This window comes from Tinamus guttatus, unplaced genomic scaffold (genome assembly GCF_059628265.1).
Source record: "Tinamus guttatus ecotype Peru unplaced genomic scaffold, ASM5962826v1 Tinamus_guttatus_pri_ptg000404l, whole genome shotgun sequence".
Taxonomy (NCBI): Eukaryota; Metazoa; Chordata; class Aves; order Tinamiformes; family Tinamidae; genus Tinamus; species Tinamus guttatus.
This window is the reverse complement of record NW_028288938.1, coordinates 432810-459980: the sequence shown is the minus strand read 5'-3', so window position 1 is coordinate 459980 and position 27171 is coordinate 432810. Positions and strand designations below refer to the sequence as shown.

The 27171-nt window shown below is 45.0% G+C and overlaps 1 protein-coding gene across 1 annotated transcript; it reads left to right on the top strand.

Moving 5' to 3' along the window:
* Positions 1–2682: 2682 nt before the first annotated feature.
* On the top strand, positions 2683–26615 carry WDR3 (WD repeat domain 3). The gene is made up of 26 exons (XM_088531306.1): positions 2683–2915; positions 3619–3828; positions 4294–4409; positions 6620–6698; positions 7002–7097; positions 7551–7667; positions 8629–8730; positions 8831–8928; positions 9806–9901; positions 10187–10417; positions 11281–11374; positions 12079–12180; positions 14572–14657; positions 15131–15266; positions 15927–15983; positions 16670–16770; positions 17775–17886; positions 17994–18128; positions 21446–21496; positions 22034–22099; positions 22672–22764; positions 23294–23341; positions 24500–24543; positions 24990–25118; positions 25644–25737; positions 26208–26615. The coding sequence occupies exons 1-26, from the start codon at positions 2745–2747 to the stop codon at positions 26352–26354; spliced, it is 2811 nt and encodes a 936-aa protein (XP_088387432.1). The 5' UTR covers positions 2683–2744; the 3' UTR covers positions 26355–26615.
* Positions 26616–27171: the final 556 nt, after the last annotated feature.

The window sequence follows — 27171 nt, the reverse complement described above, 5'->3', positions numbered from 1 at the left end:
TCACTGGAGTCTTCCAGGTGCTTTAAGGGAAAGAAAATAAAGCAGGATCACCATGTGTTTACTAAGAGCAATTCCCCAGAGCAAGACCTTTCCCAAGGCTGCAGTGCAATTACAGATAACAGAAGACAGGAAAGGAGATCAACTTCCAGCTCATCCTCCTGCCTCCTCCCCCCTCTCATACACACACACATAGTCATCATATGCAAAAAGATAATGCAATGCTTCCAAAATGCCTGCAGCAAGACAAGCTTTTTCTAGCTGTGTGAGATGGAAACACTTGAAAACACTTTCCTTATCATTAAATTGGTCAAGCAGGTTTGTGATCTCTGAGTTGAAAATGCTGAACATAATAACTGTCAAGATAACTAAGCCCTTTTGACACTTTGAATTTTATTTCTTTATTTAAAGTAGCAGCAAATTTGCAGCAGGGTGTACATAATCTATTCCTTTGGATATTTTTTGGTCTCATCCTGGGACATGTTAAACCAACTAAACAAAGAAAAAAAAAAAGATAAAAAAACCCCCAAAAACCAAACCCCCCAAAACGTGCACACCCGCCAAATCTCACAACCCTTGAAGTTCAATGAATTCTGCAGACCTACAGATTATAGCTACACTCCTCCGTGCTTACAGTCCTGCACTTCAGCACAGAAACCCTTCTCCCAAATAGCTTTTGCAAAGTGGAGAACAAAAATGTAAATTTGAACACCAGCTAATGAACAGCAACGAAGCACACTGCCGTCTGCCACCTACCTGACTATTTTTTCAGAAGGCTGGAACAAGGTTGCTTGCTAAAGTGTTTAAACTCCCTGAAATGTAATTCAACTGCTTACACTACTAACTTTTGAGCTGCTACATTTTCATGCATCATGGAAGTGAATGAAGCAAGCCATTAATGAACTAAACTAGTAGAAGTACCCTAGTTTCAGGTACCAGTGTAATTTCAGTTTGCCACAAACATACCAATTTATTTCATCCTTTTTTCTTTCAGCTTCACCACCAATGACAACTTTTCACAAAATAATATCCATATTCCAGAACATAAATAATAAAAGAGATTCAGTAGCTAGGAAAAAAAAAAGATAAAAAAAAAGAAAGGAAAAAAAGACCAACTCAAAATGACAAGCAATAAAGGCAGGCACTACAACACAGATGTTCATAATTCACACTTAGGTGCTGTTATGGCTAAGAGAGATAGAAAAAAAATAGATGAATAAAAACATGAGAGCAGTAAGACCTCCTTTGATCAAAAGTCTTTCTGCCCCTGTGTCCCCTCTCTGAGGAACTGTGAGAATGGGAGCTAGGAAAGAGGATAACGAGAAGGCAGAAATGAACAACAGTATTTCTCCTGCATATTTCCCCCCTGCTAAATTCTTTCTTAGGAGGGATATTCCTCCCTCCTGAGAAGTCCTACAAATCTGCATAGATTACAAATCTGAAATGCATGTCAAAGAGCTGCAGACTGAATTAAAAATGCCCCAAACACCACATGCAGATGCCTTACTCTTTGACTCTTTTTAGATCAACCACCTCAAGGCAAAGCAGCAGCTGATAACTTTCATCTGTTACCTATGAAACAAATGTCACACATGAACTTCAGCGACAACTGAAAAGCAAAAAAGGCAAAATTTCATTCTTCATAACAGATTTGAACCCTGAGTAATAGGAAAAAAAGAGGAAAGGAAAACAAAAAACCAAACTCCTAACTACTTCCAAGCAGCTTATAATGTCTTCGCCATAAACTACAAGCAAAATTATGGGCAACCCTTCTTCTGTTTCCCTCTTACCCCTCTACACGGTTTCCTGTCTTGACGATGGTAGTTATACCCGCTCCTTTGGTCTCCTGCCGTGCCAGGTTACCCACCAGAGAAACTAAACAGCCAGTCAAACCACGTCCTCCTCCTCCTCCTCCTCCCCCGCCAGGCCAATTCCTCATGACTACCAGCACCAAGGTGGGACTCCCACCATGGAAGCTACCGAAGCAGACACTGACCAAGCAGAGACCAAGCACCAGTGATGCCTGAAAGCCGAAAGAAATCGCATCCCGGGCTGCCCCTCCGCAGACCGAGGCGAAGGCAACCTCCGCCGTAACGGCCTTCCCCCACTTCGTCCTCCGACCCGGCCCTTAGCAACGCGCCGCCGCCACCACACTTAGCAAAGGCAGCCCCTCTCACGAGGCAGCCGCCCAGCTACTCTCCGGCGACAGATGCTGACCCTACCCGACCGGAGCGGCTCGCTCGGCACCAGGACAGCGGCATCACCCAGCGAGAAAGAAGAAGAAAAAGAAGAAACCAAACAAGCCCAGTGCACCCCACACGCACTTCCACTTCCGGGAGCTCCCAATCCTTCCGCCCAGCTGAGGATACACACCGTTGGCTTCGTAATGCCGCTTCCGGCGCGCGCCGTCCCCGCCCCCTCTGACGCATTCCGGTCTCGCCGCGAGCCGGGGAAAGAAGGCGCATGCGCGGCAACGGCCACGTGCGGTACACGGCGGATGGTGGCGGTGGGGTTGGCTGCTGCTCTATGCTCGGTCGTGGGGGCGGCCGGAGCAGCTCGAAGTGCGGCGGGAGGGGGAGGGACCCAGGGCGGCGGAGGGGGCACGGTCTAAGGCATCACGGCCGTTGCTGCAGCCGTTTTCTCTCTTCCCCTCTCCTTTCCACCTGCCCCCCTCTTCTCAGCTGTAACGATTTCGCGGGGGCCGCATGGAGCCCTGAGCGCCTTCCCCCTGCGCGCCGCGGGCCGCCATGGGCCTCACGAAGCAGTACCTGCGCTACGGGCCGGCTGCACTCTTCGGGCTGGTGGCCAGCACTCGGGGAAACGTCGCCTTTGTGGCACTGCGTGGTGAGCAGGGCCGCTGCGTGGCTGTGCCGGCCTGCGAGCACGTCTTTGTGTGGGATACGCGGAAAGGCGAGAAGGTGAGAGCTGGCAAGCCCCGCTGCAAGGTGTGGGCTAATGCAGGGCTTCTGCAGAAGCTATGCCTTGCCTGGCAGCATTTTGCCTGGGGAGCGAGGTTTCTGGTATGACCCCTGTGCTTGGGAAAGTCTGCTCTGCAAAGCTCTGCAAGCTTTGGTCTGCTGTAGCCTCCTGTCACATCCTGAATTTTGTTGTCGGGTACCATCTCTTTTCAGGATTTCCTTTGGCATTTGCCGGAATGGTGACTACAAGCATGATGTTTCACGGGTGGTTTTATTGTTCCCAGGTTCTTCTGTGGTCTGTGGAAAAGCAGATCTGTTGTGTGCTGGAAAAGAGGGGGCCAAGTGGGAGGAGGTGGGTCAGCGAGAAACTTTCGGGCCTTTGAGCAAAGTTTCTTGCTCTCTGGCAGTTAAAATATGGGCAAGAGAGCTCCTGACTTCTAGGAGCCATGCTCTTAGGCTAGAGCCATCATCTAGGCCATGCTCTTTTCCATTTCCTGTTTGGTTCTGGGAAGTTACTTCTGTTCTAGGTGCTTTTCTTCTTGTAAAATTAGACTTACTATATTTTATTCAATGCAGGGATCTGAGAAATGAGCTTATAGGCAGCAGAAGCAGTGCACTAGATGGGCAGAATATATTCTTTTTACTTCCACTTCTGTGTGTCATTTATCAAAACGACAAATGTTTCAACTCCTTAAAATTGCAGGTCCTTATCCTTAAGGGTCTCAAGGAGGAGGTCAGTTGTCTCTGCCCTTCTCCAGATGGGTTGCACTTGGCTGTTGGATATGAAGATGGATCAATCCGTGTCTTCAGCCTCCTCAGCGGAGAAGCAAATGTCACTTTCAATGGACACAAGGCTGCAGTGACAGCCCTGAAGTATGACCATCTTGGGGGCCGGCTGGTGTCTGGCTCAAAGGTGAGGGTTGCTTGAAGTCACACCTGGAAGTGCCAGATGGAAGTCATAGATGTAACGGCTCTGTGGAGAAAGCTGATCCACAGAAGTATGTTGGTGTTTAAAGTGGGTTGTGTGCTCCCCTTCCCTCCCAGCTTTATAGCTAAAAGGTGGCAGTGGAAAGAGTTAGGGATGCCAGACACCACTGCAGGTGGGGAGTCTGGTTCCTGGAGAGCAGGCCAAAGATGGGCATTTACAGAACCATTGTGCATGGAGAAAATGATGTGGTGAGGCATAGCACAAGTGCATCAAGTCAGGACTGAGGTATGTTTATGTAAATGCATATGAGTGAAAGAATGTCACTTAAATCAGTTATTGCTGACATTCAGATTTTGGGGAAGGAAGCTCTCATAGTATTTTCAGCCTGGAGAGGGTAGACATTTTGCAGAGACAAATACCGTTCCCTTGGAAACACTGTATCTGTTGCAGGACACGGATGTCATTTTGTGGGATGTCATCAATGAGAGTGGTTTGTACAGGCTGAAAGGGCACAAGGATGCAGTCACACAAGTCCTGTTGCTGAAGAGGAACCTGCTGGTTACCAGGTGAGCCAGGCCAAGTGCAGTGGTAAACCAGAAAAGCAGGCATGGTTTTCCTTGCATTTTGTATATCCTAGGTATGATAGCCATACTTTTTTTCAGGCTCACAGTTCTCACTATGCTTGTCTTTTTTCAAAAGAGTGATCTTGGCTATATGAGACCAATATTATACTGTAATAGAGTAATGGTATTTCTGACTCACTAGCATCCTAAAATAGTAGTTTGGCACATCCATGTATTTCACAAATCTAGTGCCTGAATCCAAGTGTTTTAAGTAAAAGGGAAATGGCTATACCAGAAAGGTTAGTTTGTGACAGTTTGGAATTTCCTTAGCACTTAAAATTTTTGTAGTGATGAATAACAACAATATATTTATTTTGTATGTGACCATTTTTACTGTTTATCTGGGAGAATTAAGTAGGTTAATCTTCTAAGTGTAATATGTGTAATTCACTCAGTAATGTAACACGCAAGTTGCTTCCTATAATAGGCAGTAATTATAGGAAGTAAGTAAAACATGGTGTTTTGTTGATTTTTTTTTTTAATTATCTGATACCAGTTGGGAGTTGACTCTATTGCTTTGTTAATTTTCAGTTAACGAGTTAGTCGTGTTCAAATGTCTTTCAGTAATTGTTTATTTATTAATATATCATTTAAAAGTTTAATAGAAAAGTGCTCTCTCTTTTGTAATGGAAAAAGCAGCCTTTTAGTGGGCTGTTAAATGGTACATGTTTCCTAATGTAATTTTAAATCTTTTGACACCAGCTTTAGAAATGCTTCTCAAATCTCTCAGCAGCTAAATTGAAGTAAGGATTGCTTTTGCATGCTTTTTTAGCAAGGTGGAGACATTATCATAATTTTCTGGAGGTGCAAAATTTGGCTTCCTTATTTCAAGTTGTTTTTTTCAGGAAACACGCCTCATTCTGCTGTGAGGATAATAGTATGTTTTGCCTGAGCAACTCCTTGAGAGCACTATTCTGTGTACAGAATTTTTTTGCTTGACTTCCATCTGTACAATTAACAAGTACCTTTGAATCCTTTGTGATGAAATGTAACAAAAAAGAGAAGTATTACCAATAAATATTACTTTTGGTCAGATTTTTTTTTTTGTCTTGAGTGAATTTAAGAATGGGACAACAATTATCTCAATTTACTTGATATTTTCATTTAGTTGAAGTTTATTAGGGAAGCTAATCTCTAAAAAAATTATCAAAAATTAGAAAGTGTTAATAATTATAGGGTATACAAAAAAGACCTGAATTACTTCAAATAACTGTTCTCTGGTACTCTTGTAGCATTTGGGGAGCAAAATATCCAGAAATCTATATCCTAAAGGAGGGTTAGCCATATAGCAGCTTTAAAGAAACAATAAAGCAACTTTTATTCTCCCTTATGTGCGGAACAACCCCAAATCTTTGTCCAAAATGAATGCAGTTTCTTCTTTTATAGACTGATGTGCGAGGTGTGTAGAAATGGGTTGATGCACAAGTTGAGGTAGCTCTCATTAGTTCAGAGACAGCTTTGAGATTTGACCACCATTTTGTGCTTATTATTCTCATTTAAAATAACATAGAAAAGCGGCCTTGTGAGACCATGACTTGATGTTGGACCCAGGGAATAAAGCACTTAATGATTTACCTGGAACATCTACCCTATGAGGAGAGACTGAGGGAGCTGGGCCTGTTCAGCCTGAAGAAGAGAAGGCTGAGAGGGGACCTGATTGGTGTATATAAATACCTTGAGGGAGGCAGTGAGGAGGATGGGGCTGACCTCTTTTCAGTGGTGGCCACTGACAGAACTAGAGGTAATGGCCACAAACTGAAACACCAAAAGTTCCACAGGAACTTAAGGAAAAATTTCTTGACAGTGAGGGTGACAGAGTACTGGAACAGGTTGCCCAGAGAGGTTGTGAATCTCCCTCTCTGGAGATCTTCAAAACCTGCTTGGATGCAATTCTGTGCCATGTGCTCTAGGTGACCCTGCCTGTGCAGGGGGGTTGGACTAGATCTCTAGAGGTCCCTTCCAACCTTAAGCATTCTATGATTATCATTTGTGCTTATGTAACTTGTGACATTTGATGTGTTCTAAATCTGAGCAGCCCATCTGTGATATGTAGCAGCATGTTTTAGATTATTACATGACCTCTAGCAGCATTCCCTAACGTCCTCAGTGCTGTTCTTTTTTTTTTTTTTTTTTTTTTTTCTCCCTCCCGTCAGTGGCAAAGATACATTGGTGAAATGGTGGGACTTGGACACCCAGCACTGCTTCAAAACTTTGGTTGGACACCGTACAGAGGTAAAGAGGATGTGAGAGCTTTGGATTATGTGTCATAGCTTATTTTGTGCTTACTGATGTATTTTTTACTTGCTTATTAAGCTTTAAGAGTGAGCAACTGAGAACTCTCCAGCGTTTCCAGGAACTTTCATCTCTCTGCCCTGGGTGGTGATTCCAAGGCAGATGTCAGTGGTGGATGTCGTATCCAGATACTCTCCTCACTCTTCTCAGTTCCATTTAAATGAAACTATCAAAGTTCTTCTGGTATTGTTAAGAGCGGGGAAACAGCCATGTACTAATTCCTCAAATTGTGCCTCTGGATAGGTTTGGGGGCTGGCTTTGGTGTCAGAGGAGAAACGTCTGATTACTGGGACTGCTGACAGTGAGCTGAGAGTGTGGGATATCAGTTATATCCAAGAGGTAAGACTGTGCTCTCTGTAATCCCTCACAGTTTTGCCAGGCAGCTTGGCTTTGGACCAATGTGGAATTGGAATACATCAAATCTCCATGACTTTCTGGGAAACAGAACTAGAGTCTTTGCTGTCTGAGGGTCCAGAAGATGCTCTTAGGGTTGACTTGCCATTTTCTGTAGTTTTAGAGCTTGCAAGTGAAGCTGCAAACACTGTGGGACAAGGCTTCCAGAGTATGCTTAGGTCTTCTTGCTAGGTTACGGCTAGAATAGACAGTTCTGTGGGTGGAAAAAAGGGATTTGGTGCTTATGGGCATGCTGTAGGCCATTCTTGTTGCAGTGTAGCTTAACCACTTGTTCCTTCAGTGAAATAAAGTGTGAGTGGATGATACAAAAACTGGAACACCCTAGCTGTTACGGTTTAAGGTATTCCTTCTGTGTGCCTTTTTTTTTCCCTGGTCCAGGAACAGATCAAAAACCCTGATGAACCAGAATCCAAGAAAAGCAAAGGGTCTTCACTTGGAGCAGAAGAAAACACTGGAGAAGATGAGACCCTGAAGCTGGATGGGAGTCCTGAGGAGGTAAGCTCTGTTTTCTACACTGGCCATGGGTTAGCGTATCTAAACCCATTTGCACAGTGCCTCGTGCAGAGCTAGCAGGACTCTGAAAGCTCTTCCCATGTTGCTGCTCTATATTGAGCTTATGCCCTGAGTATCACAGTTAGTATACTAGCAAAAATATGCTGGTTTCTGTCTTGCTTTATAACACTTTCCTCAGCAGTACTTGCTTCTCCATCTGCCTACAGATGGAGCAGATCAACATAAGTGAAATACCTGTGCTGAGACATGTGCAGATGTTGTTATTACCCACTGAAAGCTTTATTTTTGTACTCTGCATGGGGAGAGTAACAGGCGTTTAAAGTTTAGCAGTGTTACTAGCTAGCTGTTTGATAACTGCTCAGTTCAGTGCTGATGCCCATTTTTGCAGTTCAGTAACAGAAATGGAGAGGTCAGAGTAGCACCATTACTATGTGTGGTATCATAGCCCATAGTAGGAAGCCATTCCCATTTGTGCTGCTGGTGGAGATTTCCTTGAATATTTCTTTCTAGGGAGGATTTCTGGATCTCTTGTAATTATGGTAGATACCTCATGTTATGAAATACTTTACCCCACTTCTATTTTCAAAGAATTTCTGTCTCTTCAATCACCTGTCTTTGTTCTCTGCCTTGCTTCTGCCTCCTCTCACAGCACAACTAAGTTCTGCTGCCATCGCAGCATGCAAATTCAGCCATGTGTCTTATATGGTTATGGTTTACCACTTTACTAAGATTGCCAATGATTATTTTCAGGGGAAATACCGGAAAGGTAAGGAGATAAGCCTGTAAGTCACATAAATGCTTACTTTGTTGCTAACTGTCTTTGCTAGCTGCTCTACCAGGCCCCTGAAGGTTCATTGACTCCTCCTGACTTCCCAGTGCGCTTCTGAGCTGGCCTAAGATCACTTGATCTTCCAGACCAGTGTTGTTCTTGTTTTCCCTATAGCGCCTCCTGACATGCAGCAAAGTTGGATCCATCATGCGGGAAGGAAGAGATCGAGTAATCACTCTAGCTACAGACCAAACAGGCAAAATTTTGGCCTGCCATGTAAGTATTGGAGGGTTCTGCTAGTGAATCACAGAGGCAGCTGTCAGAGTCTGGTCAATCTCTGCAAGGGCCAGCTTCTGACTGTTTGCCCTGTTTCTAGGGAACAGATGCTGTGCTGGAAGTGTTCTCTGTTCTTTCTGAAGAGGAAGTCCAAAAGAAATTGGAAAAGAAAACAAAGAAAGCAAAGAAAAAAGCCAAGTAAGCAGTCTTATGCGATATAGGCTTCTGGGTGCTTATATGCTGTCTGTGCCCTTAGAACTGTCAGGAAACCCCTCAAGCATCACTGATACAGGGATTGAACTCTCCCACTGGTCATCTTGTCTCTGGTAGCTGCTGCATTATGGGGGCACTGTTCCTGTGCATTCTTGGTGCTTGTTTGATCAACGCTTCTCTGCTCCTAGAGACTATAAGGAAATATTTTTCCTTCTCAGTCCTTGTCCCTGGGGAAAAAAACCTCATGAGCAAAGGAGTAACTAGAAAATGCATTTTGCAGAGCCATTCACTTGTGTTTGACCTTTATGTTTATTCTGCTTGCTGCTTGGATTGAACAAAGTACCTGGCAGGAAGTTCAGATATAGGAGTTTCATCTGAAAAGTCTAAGTGACCTTGACACCTCATGTCTTCTTTCACAGCAGACAAGGATACCAGTGAGAGCTTTAGTACATGGCTACTTTGTATTAATTTTCTGTCTGTGTATCCTAGCACTTAACAGGTGCCTCCAACAGCTCTCTGGTTGAGGTCTGGAACTGAAGCATAGGTAATATGGAGCTGTACTTCAGCAGCAGCTGAAGCTGAGGACTTCTGCTCAGCTGCTGCTGAAGCGGAGATGAGATGAGCGGAGCATAATAATCCCAGTTGAACACAGCCACAGAAGGCGTGGTTTGTCATTGACTAGTCTGCATATGGGCATGAGCTTTGTTATCTCACCCAGTTCTTGAACACAGGCAGGACTGCTAGATAAGGGGGCAGTTGATCTCAGTAGGCTAACTGTTGCTCTTGTATTAATTTCTATAGCTCTAGTAGTCTTTGGTGGCTGTGCCAAGTTATTTGAATCTTCTCCTTTAACTGTTTCTAGGCAGAAATCTGAAGAACAACCTGACGGCACTGTGGAGCTGAGCCTGCAGGAGGAGATTCAGCGGGTCACTAACATCAGAGCTTCTGCTAAAATCAAGTGAGTGGAAGACCCTGCTGTAGAGACTGGGCTGCAGTTATGCAGCTACTTGGGGAGGGCTGGGCACCGCTTATTACAAGGGGGAAGATTTCCTCCTTGACAGCTGTTCACCTTGGAGCTGGGGAGAGACCTACCACAAGCTGGTGGTCCAGCTGCACTTCCACAGGCAGTGCCATTACATAGTGGCTTAGTGTGCACTTGCTTGCTCTCTCCTCCTTCCTGTTTAATTTCTCCTACATTTTGTCCTACTTTGTCCTAAGCTCTGATTTTGTTTAAATCAAACAGGTCATTTGACTTGACTCTCTCTTCAAAAGGAGAGCTGAAGATTGTATTGCTGCTCCAGAACAACATCATTGAGTCATATAACCTGAACCTGTCAGCGCAAGTCCCACAGGCTGTCCGTGCATCTAAGATAACCATTGGAGGCCACCGCAGCGATGTCAGGACATTGGCTTTTAGCTCTGACAACATTGCCATTCTCTCAGCAGCTGCAGAGTCTGTAAAGATTTGGAACAGGTTTGCAGCTTCATTGTGTCAGTCCCCATATCCTGTGTGTGACCAATTCCAGAATTCAGGGATGCTTTGTTCTCAGTGATAAGGAAGACTGAATGATGGAGAAAAATGTTCAGTAAAGTATAGGAGTACGTGGGATGCTATTTTTCCCCTCTTTCCTGGATATGGAAACTGAGAAGCCAGGGAGCTAAAACTTCACAATTAACTCATGGAATTTGATGCTGTAAAGCAGCACTGCGGCTAAGTTTAGTTTAGTTTAAACCCACCTGGATGCCACCCTGTGCCACATGCTCTAGGTGTCCCTGCTGGAGCAGGGGGATTGGACTAGATGTTTTCTAGAGGTCCCTTCCAACCTCAACCATTCTGTGATTCTGTACCAACTATTGGGCTAAGCAGTAGCTACTGCCTGTTCTTCAGGGAGCGTTTGTGTTTCTTGCTGTCTGCTCTAAGGGGTCTAGCTTGAACTGGATAGACTGCTGTTCTGATTTGCTGTTGTCACAGAGTTTCCTGAGTGGTACTGCTTCCAAGCTCTATTTCGTGTGGGAGTAATATCTCAAATTACTCCCTTCTGTCCAGAATGGGAGGAATTACAGTTTGATAACAGTGGCTCTGTTCTTGCTTATAATGGCAATAAGTCACTAGTGCTGACTATGTGATAATAACCTGTTTCCGTGGCAAATGTCAGTAGTAGTGCTTTAGCATTTTTAGGGGCCTGCTGGACTGTGGGATGGCAGTGCAGGACCTTCTGGCCCCAGGTGAAAAGAAAGAGGAGAGACTGCTTTGAAAGACATCTCTGGATCATGTCACACTTGGTGGGCCAGGATTTTTATGTGATGAGAGGTTTTATACTCTGTCTTTGTTTACAGATCGACCTTGCAGTGCATCCGAACAATGGAGTGTGATTATGCGTTATGCTCGCTCTTTGTGCCTGGAGATCGACAGGTCATTGTTGGCACTAAGGTAAATTGTGTCCTTTCTGCTGCTCCAGAATATGCCCAAGCATGTTCTGAAAATGTCAGTAAGCCAGCCTTACTGAAAATGAATTGCACCACCTGTTCTGGAAATATCTGTTTTAGGGATAAAAATCTTGACAGTATCTGTTCTGTTACCAGGCCCTTAGCGTAGTTTCTATAGGTTGAGCAAGACAGCTGAGGGGAGCTTTGCATAGTCCCTGATGTAGCTGAGGAGTTTGGCCTGTTGTGCATAACAGATAACTAACGAAGGTGACTGCTCAGGAGATGGGTGGCAGGGGTGCTCTCCTGCTGGGATCTATCAAGGTTTGGAGTGACTGGTGCTGACCAGAAGTGACTCCTGTATAGAGCTGTAAATGCAGCAGGATGCAACCTGGCTGTCAGCAGGGTTCTGCTATAGCTCTTCCTGTGTGTTGGACAGTCTGGGAGGGTTCTCTCTGAGCTCTCCTCTCCCCTTGGAGCTGACTGTTGCAATACAAATGGCTGCCTTGTCATTGTGGGAGTCTCATCTTTGCTAACTCAGACCTTTGGTCTCTGGGCTCTGCTTTGAGATGTTCTTCTTTTTGCCATTTCTGAGAGGCTTGTAGCCTGAGGCTCTGTTGTGTTTGCAGATCTGACCAACATGCTACAAGCAGTTCAGGACTGTGCTGTGAAAGTCAAGGAGCTAGTTTGTCTCTGATGTCTTTCTCCCAGACAGGAAAGCTGCAGCTGTATGACCTGGCTTCTGGGAGTCTGATGGAGACACTCACAGCTCATGATGGGGCAGTGTGGTCCATCGCTCTTTCACCAGACCAGGTAACTCATCCAGCCTTGTAAGCATGACCTGTTGCACATCCATGTAGCTCTTTCCTGTAGTGTTGTGTTTGTGCTGTTGATGGGAGCATGGGAACCACCCCACCTTCAAGGCAGAAGATGCAGCTAGTAGTATTTAAGATAAATGCAGAAGTGGATATATGCAGAAGTCCGGAATATCTGTCTGCTCTTGTGTGCCACGTCACAGCGAACCTCTAGGCTGAGAGTTGCCATCCTCAACACCTACTGTGATTTCTAAATGATTGAGAGCACTCAGACTTCCCCAGCAGTCCGTGTGTGCAACTGTGTGCGTGTGTATGTGTTATAGCTGTAGAGACCTTCAGCCTTTTGTAACCTGTTCCAGTGCCTCATTATCCTCCTTGTAAAATTTTCTGCTTGTTTATAGTTTCAGCTTGCTGAGCTTTAACTCACACTCATTGGAGCTGCTGGTACCTTTGTTGGATTAAAAATCCGGTTAACATAGTGTTTCTTGTTCACCTTGCACTGTTTTTCAGGGCAACCAAATCACTCTCCCAATCTGTCTGATATAGCAGTTGAACTTATGATGTGTGTCCCAGCAGGATGTGTTTTCCAGACTCATAATCATTCCCGTGACCTTTTAAAATTACCACCATCCTTTTTTTTTTGGCTGGTGGACCCCAGAGCTAGATGTATTATAGAAATTTTAGCAGTGTGAGTGCAGCATTGCCCTTTGAATCCAATCAAGCACTTATTTAGCTCTTTTGATCATAGCTCTGCAATGAGAACATGTAGTCAGCTAATACTCTGCTGTGTCCCCCTCCAAAGGTGATTTTTGGGCGCTTCTTCATAGGGGAAGGTGTGCATGTGGCTTTTAAAGTTGTTGACTCATAAGCGTATAAATTAACATTTCTCTCTTTCCTTGTCCCTTTTCATCAGGTGGTTTGGATAGCTAAGTGCCATTATAGAGAAATCCATTTTCTTAGTTAATATTTCAGTCATCCTTATGTTGCTGGTACACTTCCTTATATCTTTAGCTTTCTCCCATATCAGATAAAATCTTTAAGCAGCATAATGTCAAGTTATTAGGTGTTTCTCAATTAAAATGAACTTTTGAGACCTGTTAGGTCTTTTACTCATATTGTATGTACTCTGCTGAAAATGTAGTGCAAGACCAAGTGGTATGCCTTGCATAAGCAACACTGTAACTCCATTAGCAAATCCATCAGGTTAAATCTTAAAGGATAATTCATGTGAAGTTAATTTTCCGAAGCTCATATGAATTGATACTCAGTGCACCTCCTTTGTCTGAGAAAAGCCACAATTGCTTGTTCCTTCTTTGCAGGACCATGCTCGCAGTTACCAGTCCTACCTATTTATTCTTTCTGAATTATGAATGGTGTTCTATTACTTTCCTCCAGGATCTCCCCCTGAATTTCAAAAATAGCTGAGAATCAACATTCATGGTTTAGAGAATGCCAGAGGATCTGAAACATTGATTTAGAAGTGTCTGACATGTTAAGACTGTCAAAAAGCAGCTGCCTGAGTTTTTGGAGCAGTGTTTCATCACTTGGTGATGTGATTATGGTTCATGGCTTTTCCTTAGAACAGATCAGAAATGCTTACTGAACCCACACACTTTGAGTATTGCTAGCTAGTAGTAGTAAAAGTCTTTACTATTATTAATCTTTATGTTCCTGTTTCACATACTGCATGTGGCCTAAAGTAGCCTGGCTATAGAGATCTGCTTTTGTCTTTTTATTCCCTTTTTCAGTTTTTCTCCAGTATCAAAGTTTGGTTCATATTTGTTACTGTCACTGTTCTCTTCTGTTTGTTATGAGTCTTCCTTGTTTTTGTTAGGTGGTCATGTTGTACTAGAAATCAGTGTTATTTCTTAGCGGAATCAAAACCATAGCTACTAATAGCCTGCTGGGATTCACTTACTCCACCAATTAAAACATATTGGACAGTTTTATGTTTGTTCTTGACAGAGGAGTTCTTGGCTGAACTGGGGTTCTTTTAGTAGGCTGCTCTTGTGGGGTGGTGTTACGGTGTGTGTGATCCAGGAGCAATGAGGATGTCAGCTTACCCATTAAATATATGCACTTCATTGCCTGCAGCTGAGATGCCTGCTTTCAGTCCCAAAGTTTCAGCCCATGTACATTTGGAATCTTGGACTCTGACCTGCCTGTCAGAGCTTCTGAAAGTGGTGTGGCTCTTGCTCAACCACTGGGCAGTGCTCCAAGCAGAATACGTGCTCCTTGTGATGCTCTTCTAACCATTAATGCTGTGGGAATATAGAGCATTTCAAAAACCTCCTTGCATGTTGGCTTTTCCTTGAGTGTGAGATTTCTCTGGGCTATAGTGAAATGTGGTTTTGGTTTTATTTTAATTTTAAATGCTTATCCCCTACAGCATGGCTTTATGACAGGAGGTGCTGATAAATGTGTCAAGTTCTGGGAGTTTGAGCTTGTGAAGGATGAAAGCATCATTCAGAAAAGGTGAGAGAAAAAAAAACTTTCTAGGCCACATTTGGCTGCATTTAACTGCAGTATCCTTTCCCACTAATGGGTACTTTGGCCTTTGCTGTGCGTTGTAAGAAATGCCCATGGCGTGTGCGTGGAATGTGAAGAGTGTGAGTTCAGAGTTATTTTGTGAAAGTCTGAGCTTAGTTGAAAAAAGGAGACTTGTTACAGTGTGGCACCTTCCTTCTGTGTGAGTTTAGCCTCTAATTGCAGGCAGGGCCTTCAGATCATTAAGCACGGGATTAAGCAGTGCGATCTATTAGCCTGCAGTGCCATGCTCTTTTCCAATCCTTTTTTGATCAATTCCTAATGAGGATGGAGATGCTGCATGTTAGATTAACCATGTGTTCCCAGAGTGCAAGATCAGGGGAGGGGTTTGTGTTCATGCTTCTTTCTGTCTTGTAACTATTGAAGAACAAACCTTTTTTTTTTTTTTTTATCTTTGCCAGGCTCTCTATAAAACAGATGCGCATCTTGCAGCTGGATGAAGATGTTCTCTGTGTGCGGTACAGCCCCAATCACAAGTTGCTGGCTGTCTCTTTACTAGATTGCACTGTGAAGGTTTTCTACACTGACACACTCAAGGTACATGGCCAAATGGACTGCAATACTGTGCAGGGAGTGATATAATTGCAGACTGAAATATGAGGTATACATGGGGAAAGTGCCCACTTAAAACACTAAAAAGAATCAGAGAGCGCCAAGCATCCCATTTCAGGTGCCTCTTTGCTAACAAACATGACAGAAGCAGGGTTGGCCCATGCTGGGCAGGAAATCTGTGTTTGGTCTGGAAAGCTGTAGAAATTGTAGTTGGCAAGGCCCACCCTAGGCCTGCAGGCATGGTGGTATTGCAGAGTTGTGTGGCATCTTGAGAGTGTGAACAGATGAGTGTCACACATGGCTCTTAAATGGAGCATAGCAGAGGCAAAACCTGGGGGAAGAGAACTTTCCTTGTGAGCAGCGATCTTGTGACTTCTGTATGAGCATGTGAAAACAAGGGAATGACACAAGACAGAGCAGCACAGTCAGATATGCTGATGAACAGCACTGAGGTCACTCAGCTTGGGTACTTCCACCCCAGTGTCAGTTCTGCCCGCATGGCCCCACTGCTATCCCCCTGCAAGGCAAGAGGGGGTTGGAGAGGAAGGACAGTGCTGTTGAGGCAGAGGAAGACTAGCCTAGTGTTCAAGGTTTACACAAGTCTCTGCCCAGTGTGTCTGACTGAGATGCTTTCATCTCCTTCAGTTTTTCCTTTCCCTGTATGGACACAAGCTGCCAGTGCTGTGCATGGACATTTCCTATGTAAGTACTATTAGGACTACAGGTATGTATGTATGTAGGTATTATGGTAGTGTTGATGACTGTGAGAACAATCTGCTGAGTGAGACCTCCAGGATGATGCTTGCTTGTCACTTTCTTGCTATTTGCTTAACAGTGAGCGCTTTCTTAATGAGACTTGGCAAACTCCTCAGGATGCCACAATCCTGTGCTCCCTGGAAAGGATCACAGAATGGAGGTTGTGACAGGAGCGACCGAGTTATTTTATGAGGGGTGTAAACTCTGGTTATCCTGCCTCTTTTAATGGGGTGTAGCCTGATGATCTCTGCCAAATTTACTGTCCAGACTCTTACTGCCTTAGTTGTGTTTGAATCACTTTTTTGGTGGGAGCAGCACTAAGATAGTGATGCCTCCATGCCTGTTCTTTCCTGGGCTGTCTTTCTCTGAGATGTAGCTTCTGTGACGTTGGACACGTCAAGTTTTTAGTTAAAGTCTTAAATATCTGCAAAAACTCAAAGAGGAGCAAGGGTGCTGTCTGGGCATCACAAACACATTCAACCCTGCTGAGAGGAGGCAAAAGGATCAGGAAGGCCTGCTTCAGAGGCCAAGTATCTGCTCACTTACTGTGGTTAGTTACTGATTCAGCCGTGACTTCTTCTGGGACTGTTTGTAGATTGTCACACCGTTCCTCTCTCCACCTTGTTCTGTAGGATGGGGCTCTCATTGCAACTGGCTCTGCTGATAGGAATGTGAAAATCTGGGGTTTGGATTTTGGAGACTGTCACCGTTCTCTCTTTGCCCACGACGACAGGTCAGTCAATTCCTACAGCATCACTGGGCTGTGGCCTGTTTTCTCTTCAAAGGGTTATGACACAAGAGTGACTCTTTTGTCCAGTACAGAGTACAGGGAAGTCACTAGTGTTTCCCAGGCAGGTGAATTTAAACTTCTGGCTAATTTGGTTGTGTGGTGCCCCATATATATGTTGGCACTGAGCTCATGACTTGGGCTTTTCAGGGACAGTCCCAGGCAGTGCGCCACATGCATAGAGGTGGTTAGGGCTCTCTGGAGGTGCTGAACCCGCAACATCAGCAGCTACATTGGGTGTTTCTGCTCTGCAGCAGCATGAGGTGCTGTTTGCCCCAGGCTAGATACCCCAGTACAAGAAGGACATGGCCATACTGTAGTAGGTCTAGCAGAGGGCTACAGAGATGATTAAGAGACTGAAGCATCTGTCATATGAGGAGGGGCTGAGACATCTGGGATTGTTTAGCCTTTAGAAGAGAAGACTTGGGATGGGGATTAGTGTTTGTAAGTCCCTGATGGGAGATTGTAAAGAAAATGGACTCAAACTCCTTTCAGTGGTATCAGGTGGAAGAATAGGAGAAAATGGGCACAAATTGAAATGCAAGAAATGCTATTTAGACAGAAAAAATGAATTACAGTGAGAGCGGCTAAGCGTTGTAACAGGTTCTACAGAGAGGATGTGAAGTCACGATATTTGAAGATATTCCAAGTACAACTGGGCAATACTCTGCAACCTGCTCTAGCTGGCCCTGCTTTGAGCAGGGACATTAGACTAGATGATCTCTAAAAGTCCCTTCCGACCTCAACTGTTCTGTGATTCTGTGGACGCTTTCTGGGATAATATGGTGGCAGGTAGGACTACAATGAAGGTTGGTGTCAGAGGGGATTTCTCCAGAGCTAACTGGTGATAAGGGCTATGGGATAGTGATCTGTGAGGCACTCTGCCATCTGTGTCTAACACGTGTGTGTCAGGTCCCTGTCTCCCCAGCATTTTTTTTTTCCCTTCCCAGTGTGATGCATCTCCAGTTTGTGGCCAAATCCCATCTCTTCTTCACTGCTGGGAAGGACAACAAGATTAAGCAGTGGGATGCAGATAAATTTGAGCACATTCAGACATTGGAGGTAGGAGGTTTTGGATGTTGTTAAAAAGAAGCATTATGCCAATGTGAGCTGCTCTTGGGAATTGGCAGCTGGATGTTCATGTCTTACTTCTTCTCCTTACCATGCAGGGACATCACCAAGAGGTGTGGTGCTTGGCACTCAGTCCTAATGGAGACTACATGGTTTCAGCATCCCATGATAAGTCCTTGCGCCTCTGGGAAAGAACAAGAGAGCCCCTCATACTGGAAGAGGAGAGGGAGATGGTGAGAGTTGCATTCTTCCTGCCCAAGACAGCTTCTAGATGTGGAAGCCCAGCAGGCAGATGCCTTTTAATACTATGAAAAGACCTGGCTCTGGACCTGGCAGCCTTGCTCATTACTAACCACAGCCTGCTGTTACAGTACCTGGGGTTAACTAACATCATGTGTGTGATCAGACTGTTGCCTTGAGCTGTTGGGAGACAGTACCTCAGCTGTTGCTTGTGCTTTCCTGTCTCTACTGCAGTGCAGACACCTGGCTAACTTGCTCTATTTCCTGCTTCCCATACTTTTCTCGTTATTTTTGGTTTCCTACAAGTATCCTGACTGCAACATCTTAATCTTTTGGGTGCGCTCCCTTCAGCTGAAGTGTGGTTTGGGGGTGGTTCAACAGGTAACTGTTGCGGGTACCTGTTGTTGTCTTGTTTGTCTCTTTTTCAAGAGATCTGTGCTGTGTCAGCAGCATGCCTTGGAGCTGAGGGATTCTGGAAGAGGCCTCTCCTTCTCCTTGCTTTGCAAAGGCTAGTAAACTCAAAGATTTGAATGGGAGAGTCTTTGGAGGTCTCTAGTTCAATGCCCTACTCACTGCAGGTGAGCTCTAAGACTAGATCACATGTATCAAAGACCTGCCCAGATGATTCTTGAACATCTCTGGGGAAGGAGATTTCCCAGCCTGTCTGAGCACCTGTTCCAGTGCTGGACCATTCTTGAGGCATAAAAGTGTTCCCCTCCCCTATATGGGGAATTGGAAAATTCTCTTGCAACAACTTGACTCTTGCCTTTTTATTTTCCTGGTGTTTCTTCACAGGAGTCTGAGTGTCACCCTGTCTTGAAACAGTTCTCAAACCATAGTGGGAAAAGGATGTAGGTGTGTGTGTGTGTGTGTGTGTGTGGGCAGGAATGGATGAGAAACCTGCAAGAAATAGTTTTTGATCCAGCCCTACTGCAGAGAGCTGTGGTGACCAATAGGCAGCATCTTGATGTCCAATAGCTGGTATACTAGCAATGATGGAGGTCACAGGAGAGATAAATGAGAGACAACTCCTTCTTCATGTGTGGTCATTGAATGCCACCACTGAAAAGAGGCCAGCACCATCCTCCTCACTGCCTCCCTTGAGGTACTTATATACACTGATTAGATCCCCTCTCAGCCTTCTCTTCTCCAGACTGAACAGGCCCTCTCTCAGCCTTTCCTCATAGGGCAGTTCCAGGCCCCTGATCATCTTTGTAGCCCTGCGCTGGACACTCTCCAGCAGCTCCACATCCCTCTTGCACTGAGGAGCCCAGAACTGGACACAATACTCCAGATGCGGCCCCACCAGGGCTGAGTGGAGGGGCAGGATCACCTCCCTCGACCTGCTGGAGATGCTCTTCTTAATCCTGCACCCCAGCATCCCCTTGGCCTTCTTGGCCACAAGGGCACACTGTTGCCTCATGGTCAACTTGTCGGCCACCATGATGCCCAAGTCCTTCTCTGCAAAGCTGCTCTCCAGAAGGTCAGTCCCCAGCCTGTACTGGTGTCTGGGGTTATTCCTCCCCAGGTGCAGGACCTTGCGCTTGGCCTTGTTGAATTGCATGAGGTTTTTTCACCACCTGGTTGTCCAGTCTGTCCAGGTCCCTGTGGATGGCAGCGCAGCCCTCTGGGGTATCAGCTACTCCTCCCGGTTTTGTATCATCAGCAAACTTGCTGAGGGAGCACCCTGTGCCTTCATCCAGGTCATTGATGAATAAATTGAACAGGACTGGACCGAGGACTGACCCCTGGGGGACACCGCTAACCCCAGGCCTCCAACTAGACTCTGCACCACTGATCATCACCCTCTGAGCTCTGCCATCCAGCCAACTCCCAATCCCGTCACTGTCCACTCATCTATCCCACACTTCTGGTCCTTGCCCAGGAGGATGTTGTGAGGGACGGTGTCAAAAGCCTTGGTGAAGTCAAGATAGATGACATCCACCGCTCTCCCCTCATCTATCCAGCTGGTCATTCCATCATAGAAGGCTATTGGGTTAGTCAAGCATGATTTCCCCTTGGTGAATCCATGCAGACTATTCTTGAGCACCTTCTTGTCCTCCACACACCTGGAGACAACGGCCAGTATGAGCCATTCTATCACTTTTCCGGGGACGGAGGTGAGGCTCACTGCCTTCTAGTTGCCTGGATCCTCCTTTTTGCCTTTTTTGAAGACTGGCATAACTTTGGTTTTCTTCCGGTCCTCTGAAACCTCCCCTGTTCTCCAGGATCTTTCAAAGATGATGGAGAGCAACTTAGCTATGGCATCCGCCAGCTCACGCAGAACTCTGGGGTGCATCCCATCAGGGCCCATGGATTTGTGGGTATCGAGTTTCCTTAGGTGCTCTCTGACCCAATCTTCCTCTACACAGGGCAAGTCTTCCTCTCTCCAGGCTTCTTCTCTTGTCTCTAGGGCCTGGGATTCCAGAGGGCTGCCCTTGGTAAACACCGAAGCAAAGAAGGCATTCAGCAACTCTGCTTTTTCTATGTTCTTCGTAACCAGGGTGCCCATAACGTTCACCAGCAGACCCACGTTTTACCTGATCTTCTTTTTGCTGTTAATATATTTGAAGAAGTTTTTCTTGTTATTTTTAACATCCCTTGCCAGATTGCGTTCTAAACATGCCTTAGCTTTCCTTGTCGCATCTTTGCATTCCCTGACAATGTTCTGGTATTTCTCCCAGAGGGTCTGTCCTTTTTCCCATATTCTGTATACTGCCTTCTGCTTGTGTATTGCCATAAGCTCCTTGCTTATCCATGCAGGTCTCCTGCCCCCTCTGCCTGACTTCTTACACGCAGAGTGCACTGTTGCTGGGCGTGGAGGATGTATTTTGGTCCAACTTTGAATGCAAGGTGGACATGAATACATTGGAAGTGAATTATACACTAATGGGTCCTCATTAACATGAGAGATGCCTGACAGGGCTCTCTTATCTTGCAGGTTAGAATAACCCTCAGACTTTCCTTGGCTTGTTTCTTCTGTGTTGCATTCGAGGTGGAAAGTCTGCTGCTGAATTGCTTTTCTTTCAATCTCAGCTTTCTGAGCTGTCTGAACTGCTACTGCATCCAAAGTGGTGACCCTAATTCGTGTCCTAGAAGACAGCAGATTTCTCTAGAGGGGAACAGGGACAAGTAGACATTTTGCACTTGCACTGTTGGTTTATGTTGATTTGTCCTGGCTTCTGTGCTGGGCTGCAAGGTGCTGCAGTTAGTCTCTGAGGGAAGCCACATGCACCTTGCTCAGTTGCTCTGTAACAGACTTTTACTTTTGCCTACTGCTTGCCCACCTGTGTGTTTTCCTTCACCCCAGCAAAGAGAAGCTGAATATGAGGAGAGCGTGGCAAAGGAAGAGCAGCCTGTGGTGAGTAACGCCATCTGGGTGGGTGTCCATCTATATTGAGTATTTCTGTGAGAGACATAGAAGAGCTGTCAGAGGGGCCTGATAATTTCCTTTCTTTGTGAGGTGCATTGGGAAAGGTGCTGGTGAAACTGTGTTCCTTCAGGTGATTCTAGTGCTACAGAGAATTTGATATTCTTCTAGAGAATATGCAGGGCTGGCCAGACTGCTACACAGTAACTGGGGATTCTTAAGCCCTACCACTAGTTGGTGGTTGTTTGTCTGCAGCTGATGTTTGTCTGCACCAACTTCCTAGAAAGGATTGGTTGCCCTCAGACAACTGCTCGCAGGTCCATGTTAAGCAGGACAGCCAGAGCTTAGCATTGGCTCTGTACCTCTGTTCTGAAAAGAGCTTTCCATCTGGGAAATCATGTGTTTTGCCTGGACAAATGAGTTCAGGCTATGCGGTTGATATTTTCTTTAGCATAGCATGTGATGGGATGTGTTTTATCAGCCCCTTGGCTGACTGAAGGAAGGAGCTGCACACTCTCTCTTTTGTAGGTGGCTGGCGAGACACAAGGAGAGACAGGGCTAGCAGGAAAGAAAACTATTGAAACCATCAAAGCGGTAAGTTTGTGTGGGTCCCCTTTTTTTTGCCTTGTCAGTCTTTCAAGTTGGGAGAGTCACAGGACTGGAGCAGCAGTTTGAAGAGATGTGACTTGTGCTGTAGTGTAAGGACGGCAACTCAAAGAAGCTGCTGTTTGAGAAGTGAAGGTGCAGATCCAACTCCGCTTGCAAGAGCAGGTTCTCCTGCTTCCTGGTCAATGGGAGAGATCTCTCCAGGGGACAAGGCATGAGATTTCTGTTGGTATTCAGGCTGTGGCTTTTTCTGCCTGATACATGTAGGATAGGCAGGGCTGCCTCTGCCCGGGCTTGCTGGAGGGACAGTTCAATGTCAAGGCAGCCTGTGAAGCTGCAGCAGAGCATTACGAGGGTTGTGGATAGTACTTGGCTCCTTCAAGACACTACAGAGCTACCCAGAGCAGCAGCACTGTCTGGAACAAAGGTTATCTTTTTGAGCAAGATGTGTGTGTTGATGCTGCACATCAGCCGAACTTCTTCTTTCCCCTGCATTGGTTTATTTGGACATGAGCTTTGCTTCTTTTTTTGTCTACTGATGTGCCTGTCGTGTCACACAGGCTGAACGGATCATGGAAGCTATTGAACTGTACAGAGAAGAGATGGCTAAATTAAAGGAGCACAAGGCCATATGCAAAGCTGCAGGAAAAGAGGTAAAAGATAAGGAATTTGTCACAGCAGAAGCATGTGGGTATTTTGCCAGCTCTGTCATTTTGGCAGAGTCTTACCATGCACATAAAGTCAGGAAATAGTAGAGATTTGCTGAAGCCTTTCTGGGTGGGCCATGAATAGTGGTTTGTTCTTTGCAATGATTTTTATGTTGGAAGTCACAGTGGGATGTAAATTGTGTCCCTGGGAGACAACTCTGTATGCAAACTCATCCTGTTTAGCCTGTTCTTTGCCTTCATCTCAGCAGTTACTAAATCCGGAGCTGTGGTACATGCGAGAAACATGAAGTGAAAATAAAAAGGGGAAAAAAATGAGTTAGACTTACATGTTTGAGTATTAGGTTTATCTTGTAGCTGCAATTGAGGCCTCTGTGAAGTCCTGGGAAGGATGAAAGTGTGGGAATTTGAGATCTTTGATTAGAAGCTGTCTTTTACTGTGGGTTATTTTTTTTTTCTGGGAATATGTGTTTGTACACATGTATGTGCCTCCTTTTAACCCATTCTGTGTCTTCAGGTTCCCCTTTCTGTTAATCCCATCCTCCATGCCTATGGAAATATTACCGTAAGTGGAATGCCTAGGCCACAGGCTGCAGGCCATCCTCAACTGGAATGGGGCTGTCTGTTTACTGGCAGAACTAAAATGCTGGGTTGTGTTGGGGAGGGAGGATTAGTTTGCATCAGCCTGAAATGAAAATTTTGCTCTTTTGTAAAATGAGCATACTTGGTTTTTTTTTTTTTTTTCATTTTGTGTATGTGTAATAAAAGTACCTTAACTAGAAAAAAAAACATTTTTTGCACGTAACCCTGATGGTGGCCTTGACATTATCATGTGCAGTTACAGTTACCTGGCAGTTACAGTATTTTCTCAGGGCATAAGAAAACTGATTCAGACCCTTCCTGTGACAAGTGCATCTCTCTTTTGCCAGGAGGGTGCAGTTACCTTGTCCTAGTGCATTTCCGTGAAGTTGTGACATTTTATACAAAATACCTGAACATCCACTGGAATGATGACTTGAGAATCCATTTCACTGTGTCCCCCTCATCCCTGTCTGCCTGTGTGGCATCTGTAACCACAAAACCAGAGCTGTTCTCTTCCTTCCTCTGTGGCTATGGGTAGCTTTAATTGCAAGTTGAAGAGATGGAGGAGGGGTAAATGAAATGCCATGATTTAGTAGTTAAGCACTTTGGGGAATGAGTGAGATTAGATTCTATTTCCTTATACAGAGAAGAATGTTGCAATATGAGATGAAACTGCCTTTTAGTTTTCCTTCTAACGGCTTCCCAGCTTTGTATCTTCTGATATAAAGATATCTACAGCAGATAAACAAGAGTTGCAGGAATTAAATCTCTTGGAATTGAGTTCGTGTAAAGTTTCGTACGTATAATTTAGCAGTTTTACCAAGTTTTTATCCAGTTTGTACAAGACTCACACCGCTAAGTATGAGATAATTTAGCTAATTGGATATAATTAAGACTTTACAATCATCTTCACCATTCAGTGTCTCATGAATAGACTGGGATTATACCCTGTGGAGGAAGAACGAGAACTTCCCAGAGTGGCAGCTAGTGGGAGCTGAATTCCTCTTTATCTGTTACATTCAGACTAATCAATCACAAAATGTGATTGTCTGTTTTTAATTGGGTGAAATGGATCTTAAGGTACATATTTTTCATGGAATGTTTTTTGATATGCAGAACTGATGTCTTCCTTCTCTTACAGCCTTCTGCATATGTGCTAGAAGTTTTCAAGAAGGTCAAGTCAAGGTGAGTCACAAGCCTTATTGTCGAACTGGTTTGTGTCTGACCACTGGATTGCTGTGATTGATGCTACGCAGAGTCCTGGTGTGGATTTTGCCGCCAGGCATGGGTAGTGCAGGAGAACTGAGAGTTACTGTGTCTGGCAGCCTTTCTGGAGCGTGCAGAGTTGGGGAACAAAAATTGTTCCTTCCATGGACAGTGCTGGATGAAGCTTGCCTATGTAGGCTGACTGCTTGGAGGTGCACATAGATATGAAGAGGCTGCTGAGGCTGCTGGGGAGGGAAGATTGTTTCTGTGCCTGCTCCTTGTCCCAGAAGGTGTTTGCATGGACTCTAGTTTATGAGGGTGCACTTCCTTTGCCTGTGGGTAGTTGTAGACCAGCAATGGGGTTCAGCAGAGCTTTTGTATTAGAAACTTCTTATACCATTCTCCTCTGCCCGCTTTCTTCTCAGTGAGCTGGAAGAGTCTCTCCTGGTACTGCCTTTCTCCTATGTCCCTGACCTCCTCAGGCTCTTCAGTGAACACATTCAGCTAGGTTCAGAGATGGAACTCCTGTGCCGAGCTCTCATCTTCCTTCTCAAGTGAGTCTTGCACCTAGCAAATCTGCTAGTCTTACTGCTACCAGAACATGGACTTCAGGAAACTCTAACAGGGCTTTGGTCATAGTGGGCTTGCTCTTTCCCTCTTGCTGGTACATGTCATGAGCTCACTTTGTGTCAGTTATGTGACAAAGGTATTCCTTTCTCTTGTGCTGTCAGCCAGTGTTTTAGGATGCCACAGAGCTGGAGAATGTCCCCTTTTCTTGGAGCTGCAAAGACACTGTTGCTTTCCATGAACACTTGTATAAGTGTATTGGAAAATGTGGTTTTCTCATCTGTGTCTAGCATTGAAGCTCTTGAAACTTTCCCCTTGAACTACTGTGTGTTAAAGAAAAATTTCAGGAAATAGCTTTTCCAGCTGAATCTCCCCTCGCCTGTTAAATCTGGACACTAAAAATAAGAAAAATCCTATTTCTAGAAAACAAAGAGGCTCAGAAGAGCAGCTGATTGTCTGCCACGAAGAACAACACTGCCTACATCATAATCCACTGTCTGCTTTGTTTTTAGGATACATTTTGGGCAGATCACAAGCAACCACATGCTGGTGAGCGTGATAGAGAATTTGAAGAAAACCACCATCTCCAGAGTGAGTGAGGCCCGGGTGAGTGTCACAGACTCCTTTTTCAGTTTTTTGAGTAACAGGATGTGCCAATGGATGGGGTCGTGAATTGTCCAGGGCGCCCACTGGAAAAGATGATAGGGGTCTGAGCCCATCTCACTTTCTTCCTTTACAAATAAACTTTTTTTTTCATCCTGTTTTCCTGCTATGATGAACCACTTATCCTGTTATCTCTCGCCCCCCTCCCCCATCCTGCCCCCCCACCCCATTTTTGGTTTTCCAGACAGAAATGTGGGGAACAGAGGCAGTATTCTGGGTTCTGGTTGTTCCCCTGTTCAGACAGAGCTTGCATTTAAATAATGCTGCATTATTTAAGCCTGTGGGGCTGTCTTGATTTCATAGTCTCTCAGCAGAGGGTGGACACAGTGTCTGCTAGTCCAGGCAGCAGCATCCTCTGCCTCCTAACAAGCTTGAGACAGGTCAAAGAGTGTGGTGGTGGTTTCTCTCTACAGGATGTGTTGGGATTCAACATGGCAGGTCTCCAGTACCTGAAGAGAGAGATTGAGGCCAAGGATGAGGTGACATTTTTTGCTGATGCTACTGACCGTTTTGAGGAGAAGAGGAGGAAGAGGAAGAAGATGGTTCTTGCAGTGATCTAGTATTTTCTGCCCACAACCCACAGCACTGAGATAGGTTCATGTAGCCTCTGCGCTGGCTGTGGAACTGCTTTTGTGGCTGACTGTCTGTGATGATGCTCAGTGATTGGGTTGAAGGTCTGTCTCCTCCCCTTGTTGAATAACTCACCTTTCACTGTGCGGGACGATGCCAACCAGGAATGAATGTCTCTAGTGAGATGAACTCTCTATGGTCTGTTGCATATGCATATATTTGAGCTATTTCTGGGGTGGCTGCCATGTTTCGATATGCTTTATGAACATATTGAGTACAGCATTTTATCTTGATATTTCTCTCTAGTAAAACCTCAACTGCCTGGCCGTGTTTGTCAGTTCTCATAGGCTTTTTTTTTTCCAGGAAGTAAAAGCTGTGGGAACAAACTAAAGGGTTGCAGTCAAAGATTGTGATGTCTTGTACAGCTGGCAGACTGAATGCTTGGGAAGCATTTGCACTATATTCAATCCAGTTCACTAGAAATTTTACAGTATTGGTGCAATGTTGTTGTATTTGTCCCATGTCAGGTAAAGGTTTATCCTCATGGGCTGGCGGGGAGAGACTGATGAAAGTGAAGAAGTCTCTGCTGCATGTTTGTTTGTAGCATGTGTTTTTCTTAACAGTTATCATAAGGTTTGTGAATACGGTAGAGGCTGCTTCCATGTACTTTGGAAAAAGCAGTTACATACTGGACTTACGGGTCTGACTCAGATACTCGAAGCTGGGTTTTTCCAGCTTGAGCTTAAACGTTTTTTTTTTTTTTTAGCATCTCAGTTATTGACTCTCCTGTCTACCTTATGTTTTCTA

Coding starts and splice junctions, on each gene's coding strand:
- WDR3 (XM_088531306.1), top strand. CDS start 2,745: ATGGGCCTCACGAAGCAGTACCTGCGCTACGGGCCGGCTGCACTCTTC. Junction 16,771..17,774: donor CTCTTTGCCCACGACGACAG/GTCAGTCAATTC, acceptor TTCCCTTCCCAG/TGTGATGCATCTCCAGTTTG. Junction 22,100..22,671: donor CTATTGAAACCATCAAAGCG/GTAAGTTTGTGT, acceptor CGTGTCACACAG/GCTGAACGGATCATGGAAGC.